The sequence below is a fragment of the Neomonachus schauinslandi genome, chromosome X, assembly GCF_002201575.2.
Source record: "Neomonachus schauinslandi chromosome X, ASM220157v2, whole genome shotgun sequence".
NCBI classification, from domain to species: domain Eukaryota; kingdom Metazoa; phylum Chordata; class Mammalia; order Carnivora; family Phocidae; genus Neomonachus; species Neomonachus schauinslandi.
In genome coordinates this window covers 43,353,434-43,363,348 of record NC_058419.1, presented here as the reverse complement: position 1 = coordinate 43,363,348, position 9,915 = coordinate 43,353,434, and the positions used below count along the sequence as shown (strand labels likewise).

General features: G+C 47.5%; 1 protein-coding gene across 1 annotated transcript in view; it reads right to left on the bottom strand.

Moving 5' to 3' along the window:
- Positions 1 to 2,257: 2,257 nt before the first annotated feature.
- The window catches only part of ESX1 (ESX homeobox 1), a 36,160-nt gene continuing 28,502 nt past the window's right edge, over positions 2,258 to 9,915 (bottom strand). Inside the window, exons 2-5 of the mRNA XM_021678353.2 lie at positions 7,631 to 7,774; positions 7,126 to 7,444; positions 6,036 to 6,081; positions 2,258 to 2,605 (exon numbers count right to left, since the gene is read on the bottom strand). Coding sequence (XP_021534028.2) covers positions 2,258 to 2,605; positions 6,036 to 6,081; positions 7,126 to 7,444; positions 7,631 to 7,774 — 857 coding nt within the window. The remainder of the gene's footprint in view (positions 2,606 to 6,035; positions 6,082 to 7,125; positions 7,445 to 7,630; positions 7,775 to 9,915) is intronic.

Genomic DNA, 9,915 nt, shown 5'->3' with positions numbered 1-9,915 from the left:
CCTGAAATTGTGATTTTTACAGTTCAGCCCAAACTGCCATCTGTAAAGACTCTATCTCAGATCAACGTATTTGCTGATAGCCAGTTTCTAAAGATTTTTTTTTATCAAATAGTATCCTTATATTAGAAAAAATTAATTTCTGATCTATGCCTTAGCGATATTTGAAATGCACTTTAAGAGGAATGCTCTTTGTGGGATTATTTTAAAAGACCTCTCCCTTTAAAACCTAGACTGGAGGAACCTATTATCTGCAGAAATGTTTTGCGTATTTCCTCTGCTCACATCCCACCCCCCTTCCTTAAATCATCTGGCACCTGAAAGAAGTAGATATAATTTTAAAAATAGTACATATCACTCTTTTTTTAAAAAAGATTTTATTTATTTTTTTATTTGACAGAGAGAGAGAGAGAGAGAGAGAGAAAACACAAGCAGGGGGAACGGCAGGCAGAGGGAGAAGCAGGCTCCCCAAGGAGCAGAGAGCCTGACTCGGAGCTCCATCCCAGGACCCTGGGAAGGCAGACAATCGACTGAGCCACCCAGGTGCCCCCAAAATAGTACATATGACTCTTGAAGACCCCATCTACTTAAGGGAAAGCATGTTCACTTTTTTGCTTTTGCTTTTTTCAGGCAGCCTGAGGGGGAAAAAAAGTTCTATGTTTTCATGTGTCAGACCTGATGTGAGAGTTAACAGCAGGATTTGTGTCCTGGGTACTTACTGTTTGACTTCGAATCTTAGCGTGGCAGGGCTGGATGGGGTCCTGGAACTTCGATTTATTTGTACAGACCCTGTATTTCCAAGAGGACTTAAAGCATTCAGGGACCTGATGTTTAACGAGAAGGAAAGTGGTCGACAATGGGAGAGAAGAATGGTTGTTTCAAAACTAGCCAGTGAGCTTGGGAAAGGGCATGCAGATGCATTTCTGGATGTTCTTCCCTCCCAATGACCTCCTCACTGCAGGAGTCCCACATTAGATACAACTTCTTTGCTGTGTGAAGGGAGGGAAGAAAGGAATGAAAAGTATTGGACAACACTGCAAAAAATCGTACGCTTTCCCAAGAAAATAAAGCCTCCTTTCAAACTAGGAACATAGAACCGCTGCGAAACTCATCTTCGGGGCCTCCCCCTCCCCAACCCACCTTCGGGGAGAGGAAATTCTGGTGTCACTGTGACACCCTTACCTGAAGTCACTGTAGTCATTTCAGACCATATTGTGGTCAGAAAATGACCGTGCGTTGATTGATCAAAAGCAAAAGTCCTACTGAAAAGAAAGTGTTTTAAGAATAGTGGGCCTGGCCTCCTCCTTCTCCCTTCCATTTTAGGTTTTGTTTTCATCCCTTGGCAGCTTTGCATGAAGACAGCATGAAAAAGCAAAGATGTGCTTCTTTTCAGTGAGTGCTAATTCTGGAACATTGTCCAGGGGATCATTTGTTGGATGTTGAAGGTGACAAAATATACCTGAAGGTGGGACTGTCTACCTCTGAGCTGGGGAAACTACAATAATAGGCTCTCTTGGGCTGGGGGTGGGGATGAGAAAACAGAGAAGAGCCCTTTTCTGATCTTCCTGGAGCCCCTTCTTCTGTCTTTGAACCACAATGATTCCTATTTCCGCGATCACTTCCACAAAATGGAGAGCAGTGAACAGAATTCGGACTTTGGCTGTCACATTCCCTTAACAGCCCTGTGAATAGCCTCTTAGGAAGTTTCTCTCAGAGTCCATGGCTGTTGAGCTCCTTGGCATGAATGGAACATGGCCCTGCCTGGAAACACACTGCTCTCTCATTAGAGACTCACCCCTTCCATCTTGCACAGGGCTGTGCTCCAAACTGGGGCGGGGGGGCACAACAGGGTGGGAATGAGGATTGTTGAGGACGGGGAGAGGGGGGGTGTGGAAGATTGTGTGGTCCTATAAACCAGCATGGGCACTTGGAAAACTGCGGTGTACATGGCCTATTGATGGTGACTCGGGACTCAGGGCTACTATGTTATGAAAGGAGGCCTCTTTGACATTCTGTTTGGATGCCATTCCCTTAGCAATTCGCATGCATGCCCCACTTATCACATTAGGCACTCAAAACCAATAGTTTATTTATTTGCAACTTTACTGAAAATACAACATGCCCTACAAGAACAACAGGCACTGATTTTGTCCAGTTATTCAATTCATTTAACAACTATTTGAAGAATTACTCGATGTGCTATGCACAATTTATATCAGGCAGAAAAATACTTTGGAAAAATTGTCATAAAGACCATGCTTCAGAAAATGGGACCTGCGAAATGACCATTGATGACAGGGGCCCATGCCATGCCTACAGGGGCCAGAGCAAAGGGAGGTACCGGTGGTAGAGGTGGCATAGGCATCAGGGGTGGTCCCGGGGGCAGAGGTGGCCCAGGGAGCACAGGTGGCAGGGGTGGCCCAGGAGGCATGAGCACCCGGGGCACCAGAGGAACACATCTCCACCCGGCCTCTAGAATGGGGATCGCATGATAGGGCCCATCAAAGATCACTCCCACAGGAGGCCCCAAGGCAACGGGGGCCAGATTTCTAAGCATCAGGGCCCTCTGGTGTCTTCTCCACTTGGCCCTTCTGTTCTGAAACCAGACCTTCAATCAGAGGGAAAAAAGGGATTGGCTTAGTACATTGAACAGTTAATGTCATAATAAGAAAACACACAACATGCAATGCTGCCATTGAACTATTAAATTGTAGCAGGAGAAAGTATTTCCTTATCACTAAAATACCTTGAGAAAGCAAACCACATACCTCCCCTCTCAGCTAACCCTTAGTGAGCCATGGCTAGTCCACACTTGGGCACATTGATTGGTCTCTCTTCCCACTTTTAATATTCTTTAGTGATGCCCCCACCCCAGGTCTTGGATGTAAGTCTAAGTGATAAAGTGCACCGGCTCCCTGACGTTTACGCCTATGCCTGGCACCAGGGTAAAGAGAGAGTGGATCATCAGCCGTCGGGGGAAGTGTCACCCTGGTTAGGGGGGAGGTCGAGCATGGTATAAAGGTGGCCTGACGTGAAGTCATGCTGATGGGACCACCCCCTTTTCGAAACACTCCTCTTCAGTCTGAAGTTACTAATCCGTAGGAGCACACTGCAGTTTTAGACAGAAAATTTCCTTCAGTGATGTTGAAGGGACCATTCTTCTAAACCTCGTGAGAATTAAACAGGTGATATGTCAAAGGAGGCCTGATCACGGGGTCCCAAGGACTGCCCTGGACATCAGAGTTGCTGAGGCCCCTCGACGCTGCTTTGCTATTTTAGCCTTTAGTGTTCAGGAAAAGTTTAACTTAACTGAATCCGAATTCAATAGACTTAAAATTTTTTCCCCAGATAAGAGAGTGGGTACCCCATTGTCATGACTATCAATTTTGCATGCTCCCATCTACCTTACCCTCCAAACCTCCCTGGGCTCAGGAGCAGGTCAGCTCATTCAGCTCTAGCTACAGTTCTAGGATCCCGGACAGAAGCTACTGTTACCCACAGAGGTGGGGCACCTTAGGCCCTGACAGCTCCACTCCTTAACCAAGGAGACTCCAATCCCATCACTCATTCCTGAGGCCGGAAGGTCCAATTACACATTTAAGGAAGATGTGCAACAACAATGGGGGGGGTAAGGCTCACAAAAGAGGCTCCTCTCTGAGTGTTTGCCAACTATTAACAAACAAACAGACGAAAAAGTTGTCAATTAGACTTTACTGTCCTCTTGGTATACTAGTTAATAGGGTTTACATTGTATTTAATCCTTTTGGAAGTTCCCAAACTGCAGTATTTTAATTGAGACAAAGGGCCTCTTCTCTCTGTGGGCAGCTACCTTTTCTCCCTTCCATCTTAGGATTTGGGGTCCTGCTGCATGGATATACAGTCTGAAAAAAAGCCAGTGTAGTAGAGCTCATTTGGGAGAGATTCGAACGTATCAGTGGTGAAATCTCCCTAAACATAAATAAAGCCCATATCTGGCAAATTTTGCTATGGGCCAATATTAGGTCCATATTCCCAATACTGGTTTCATAAAAGAGGTCTACTATATTTGCAAAAGGTGGGGGGAAGCATCTATTATAAAGTTTCTTGGGGGGAAATTCATGCTGCAGAGCTTGAAAATATGTGAGAGCATAGTCTTCTTCCCTGTTTGGATTTTCTGGCTCATTTCCCCTTCAGAAATCAATTGACAGGACTACATAAACCCAGGGAGGGGGAAAAGCAACTCAGCAAACCTTGTTTTTATTTTCCTCTGAGATTACTTTGCCTGCCTGAGAAAGTAGAGGACTTGTCCTATTTCTCTGATGTACCTATGATTTTCTATGACCTCAAATAGTCACCTATTTGAGCCCATAACCAACAAATTAATAATCACTTCCTGAATAGTGCTTTAAATTAACACACGTGGGGCGCCTGGGTGGCTCAGTCGGTAAAGCGTCTGCCGTTGGCTCAGGTCATGATCCCAGGGTCCTGGGATCGAGCCCCACATTGAACTCCCTGCTCTGGGAGAGCCTGCTTCTCCCTCTCCCTTTGCCTGCTGCTCCCCCTGCTTGTGCTCTCTCTCTTTCTGTCAAATAAATAAGGGTTGCCTGGGTGGCTCAGTGTTAAGCGTCTGCCTTCCGCTCAGGTGGTGATCCCAGGGTCCTGGGATCAAGCCCTACATCGGGCTCCCTGCTCCGTGGGAAGCCTGCTTCTCCCTCTCCCATTCCCCCTGCTTGTGTTCCCTCTCTCGCTCAAATAAATAAATAAAATCTTTAAAATAAATAAATAAAATCTTAAAAAAAAATTAACACAAGAATCTGGCCTGAAATGAGAACACCCTCAAAATCAGATTCCAGAAAACCCACCTTTTCAAAATATTACCACCAAAAAGGGAAAAAAAAGTCTTAGAGTATTAAAGATTCCTCATGGGAATATTCATTTATACACTTGGTGGTTTCATAAAGTTGAATTTGTATGACATGTACAATGCATATATTTGAATGTATACAATACTTCTCTAAACTTTCGCCTCTTCTTAGGTCAGTGGAACTTTATTAAAATTGGTTCCCTTTTTTGGTTCCATTCTTTAAGACAATTTTCCTTTCCCCATTACTACCATAATCCTAAATATTTTAGTAATGTTTCAGGCAGACATCAAAGTCTTCCAAAAAATTAAAATTTAAGGCTGTCACTCTCTATGCTGCTTTACAAAAACACTTACAAAATGGCAGTAGGTCCAGGCACTTGGGACTTTTAAACTACCCTCCCACCCCAGTTTCAGTTTACTAAACATACATTAGTTACTCATGCACTGTGTTCTGTGTGTGAATTACTCCTTCACCCCAGTGTCTGAGTATTTATAAATTCACTCATTTAGCCAAGAGCTTATACCTGGTTTTAAATATTTCAAATAATTTAGTATGGTTAAACCTTCTTTTAACCAAGCTCTTCAGTGCATTAATTTGTAACTTCCCAGGTGGGATTGAGCCCCAACATGATCCTATGTAGAAATATTCCTTTAGGGAGGACTAACATCCTTCCTGAAAGATACCAGCGTTAAAAGGAGGTGAACTTGGGCGCCTGGGTGGCTCAGTTGGTTAAGTGACTGCCTTCGGCTCAGGTCATGATCCTGGAGTCCCGGGATCGAGTCCGCATCGGGCTCCCTGCTCTGTGGGGGGTCTGCTTCTCCCTCTGACCCTCCCCCCCCATGTGCTCTCTCTCTCTCATTCTCTCTCTCAAATAAATAAATAAAATCTTTAAAAAAAAAAGGAGGTGAACTTTATTGGGGGAAAAGTGTGTGTGTGTGTGTATATGGGTGAGGGAGAAGTGTGTTCGATTTTTTTTTCTGTTAGGAAATCATATTTCCTCTGGTAATGGGAAATTTCCAGAATCTCCAGCTTACCTCTCCCATTTCCCACCCCCAAGGCACCCAATGTTCAAAACTTATTTGTGAAACATGGAAAGGCAGCAAACCACACCAATTTCACAATGTCCAGGACAAAACCTCAAGTATGTTTTAGACTGGCTGCCCTGTGTCATGTGCTCTTTTAAGATTTACTGACCTGCACTCTGGCTTCAGTCAAATTCAGACGTCCAGCGATCTCTTCTCTGAGGGAGGAAAATTGCACATGTTCAGTATTTGGAGTTGTGGATAAAATGAAATATGTCATGTACATTATTTCTACCCCCCTCCCAGTGCAGTTTTCTGTAATACAGCTTGAGGCTTGCTTTAGGGAGTTTTGCCACGGACAACTTATCTGTATTAAATAGAATAGAAAAAGGGAATATATATGAAAGTTCCTGGTAGTGTGTCTGTTAGTTGAATATGACTCCATCAATTTTTCTCTTTGTGGACCAGCAGAGAACAACCCTGGAAATCTTTTCTTGGGAGGTCCCTCTGTGAAAATAAATAAAATGCCAAAAGCCTTTAAAGCGGAGTTTTGAACCAGAGTATTTGTTGTAAAGGAAGGGTTTATTGTAAAGGAAGAGGGGAACTCTCAAGGAGGAACTCCGAACCATCGGCCAAGCGCTCAAGGGAGATTTTTTTTTTTTTCTCTTTGGCTGGCGAAGGCTGAATACAGCAGAACCAGAAAAAGTGCCCCGAAACCTCACACCGATACGTCCTGGTCCCCCATTCCTGCCGGGCAAGAATAGGCCTGCCCCTCCGTACACTCCCGCGATCCGACAACTGTTCCTTGCTCGCTGGCTTTTAAACGCTCGAAACTCCGCCGCCAGGAAATAGCGCCCCACGTGGCAGGGCCGAAACTCTACGGTGAGGCAAGTGAGCTCGCCTCGTGTGCAAAATTTTAAATGCGCGAAAAAAATGAGCAATCACGATGAATATTCTAATGCAATATTCAAAATACAAAAATTAACGCAAAAAACTCAGGATGAGCAAATTACCAAAATTTTAAATAAAAGCGGGATCAATCCGCACTCCCTTACTCGCTTCACCCTAGTTCCGCTACTATCTCACCGCCCCGCAAGCTCTCTTAAGCACTGCCTCAAGCCCTGGGAGCAAGGACGGACCCTGGCGCCCTCGAACCCCCTAAGCGGCTTTTGGGTCAGGGGAGGAGGAAAAGGGTCCCGGGAAAAAGCCCAGGACTCCCGAGGCCCCTGGAGAACTGCGCGCCGGAGGGACCAGCCACTTACCTTGCGAACACGTCGGGGTACTGAGTGCGATGGAAAACGCCCTCCAGCTCCTGCAGCTGCAGCTGGGTGAATGCGGTGCGGTTGCGGCGCTGCTTCCTCTCAGCGATCAGTGGCCCCTGCACGGCCAGGGGGGCCGGCTCCTCCTGCTGCTGCGGGGGCTCCAAGCCGCCCCCAAAGCCGCCCTCCTGGTTTTCGTCGTTCGAGGAGCTCGGTTCTTCCGCGCCAACGCAGTTTGCCGCCGCCGCTTCGCCCTCAGGTTCGGACCGCGTATCCTCCTCTCCTCCCGTCAGAATCAGTGAGGTCAAGTTTGGCTTCGCATCTGGGAAAAGAAAAAAGCAAAAGAGAGACCGGAGCGTCGGAGCCCACGCTGCGTGGGCTGCGGAGGCATGGGGTCGCGATGGAAGATAGAGGGCGACAGCCGCGCAGCGGCGCATCCACCCGATCCTCCCAGGGAAGTTTCTCTCCTGGAGTCCGCCAAAGCACCTGTGCCCGTCTAGGCACTGACCATACTCTTCCTCCTCCTCGTCGACCCCCAGGTTGCGGTAGCTGGCGCTGTAGGGGTTGCACCCGAAATCACGCTCCATGCCCACAGTGCTGTCGATGAAGCCTAGCGCATCCACAAATTCTTCGCTAGGGTCGCTGGCGACCCCTGCGTGGCGGCGGCAGGAGCTGGGACTAACTGCCCGGTGAGTTGCTCTTCTGGCGCCGGGACCTCTTCTGGCGCCGAAACTGAGACTTGCGCGCTTATATACGGGATACGTTGCGTTCCGCGGGCTCAAAGTGTACGCGCTCGCGTCGGTTAGACGCCCTCTATTAGCGTTCACATTACCCCTAGTTGGTGTCGGTGGGACCTGACGGGGGCGCACTGGCGGCAGGGGCGTGTAAGTAAAATAGGGCGAGTGTTTGCGAGAATGGGCATGCCTGTGTGGGGAACTGTGACTCCAAATTGCAATTTAACTGACTACTCCCAACTCGGACGAAATATGTGATTGGAGGATGGGGCTGTGCTGGATCGAGAAAGTCATTTTGGGGGGTGCGGGGGGGCAAGACTTCACTCTAGATCCTGGAGTTCGTGGAGGAATGTTTGTAACATATTCCTCCGCGCAACCTTCGATGTTCCCCAGACCGCAGAGGAAGCGGTGTCACTTGCTTCCTCCGGGGAAAAGACGGAGAGATAGGGATGCAGAAAGTGCGGAGCCCTCAGCCGCCCGAGCACGCTAAAGCGAAGTTAGTCTACCCTGCGTTGGGCTCTGAGCGCCGCTCTCCCCTCCTAGAACTTGGTGCCTGATGGATGGGATTATTTGGTTCTGTTCTATTTGCACTCGAAGTCCGGGTATCAGGCTAGTGATTAAGACGAAACGATAAGCTTGGAGCCTGCTTGCCCCGGGTTTTTGCGACCAGATCCCCGGTGTACTCCGGAAGCGGTGGTTTGTAGTTAGGTTTGCTGAGCAGTCCGGGTGCTCACATGCACGCTGCGAGAAACCCAACCCGCCTCTTGAGAAAGCTCCAAGGACTTCAGATTTTTAGTAATGAACCCATGTCAGAGTGTAAGTGTAGAACCCTGCCAAGTGCTTAGTGCATCCAAGAATGCCTATGCTGCACGGGCTCCTTCCTTCAGTGCCTGGCAATTGCAAGATTTGCTGTGCTTCTTATTGCAACCCCGCTCTGCAAGGCGCCTAGAGCGCGCCTTATTCCCGGGCAAGTACTGTAGCAGGCGCCTAAAGCGCGCCTTATTCCCAGGCCAGTGTTGCAAACCCGGGAAGAGTTCCCGCCTTATCCACTACTTCTCCCCGTCCCTTTTCTACAGTTATCTTCCTGAGCTGGTTTTCTCCACGAATGTGCCAAATAAAAAAGGACCGCGCCACGATTGAAGGCTCTATGGTTCTTTCTCCAAGAAGTGTTTGCAGGTGCTCCAGGACGTGTTAATGTCCTTTATATTTAAGAATAACTTCTAATAATGGGCGCTCTGCTTGGCACTGTACACAATTTATCCTACTCTTACCTTTACAACCACCATTATTATCATACCCATTTTTTTACAGAAAACCGAGCCCTAGGGAAGCCAGGCACCGTGCCCATCCATGGTCATACCAGCAAGTTTGACTACAAAGTCCGTGCGCTTTTCACCGTATTACTGTCGTCTTATTTCAAAAGAGTATATAATGGTGAGGTTCCAGGCAGGAGGGGAGGGGGAAGGTATTTTGGGCAAGAAGATCATTGGGCAGAGTCTTAAGAAATCCTGAGTGCCAGGGGTCTCCCCCTCTTCCTCCTGCTCTGCTTCAGGCCTCTTTCTCCTTGCTGAGTCTCCCAAAGCCAGAAGTTTGGGATTCAGGAGTGCTGGGTTTCCCAGCCTGTCTCTTCACTTTTGCTCAACACTACGGGGACACTGGCGGGGGCAGGATGCTACATGCATTGGCTGCTGAGCTGGTTACGTGCAGACACAGGAGGGAGAGGTGAGAAGACCCACCCTTGCATTGGGGCCACATTAGGACTTTTCTGGACCCTAGGCATTTTTGCCTTCCTGGGCCCCTTCCTCCATAAATATATATATTTTATACATAAAACTCTCTCTAACTATGGACCTGAGAAACAAACAGGGTTTTAGAGGGGCGGGGGGAGGGGGGATTGGTTAGCCCGGTGATGGGTATTAAGGAGGGCACGTACTGCATGGAGCACTGGGTGTTATATGAAAACAATGGATCGTGGATCACTGCATCAAAAACTAATGATGTATTGTATGGTGACTAACATAACATAATAAAATTTAAAAAAATAAAAATAAATAAATAA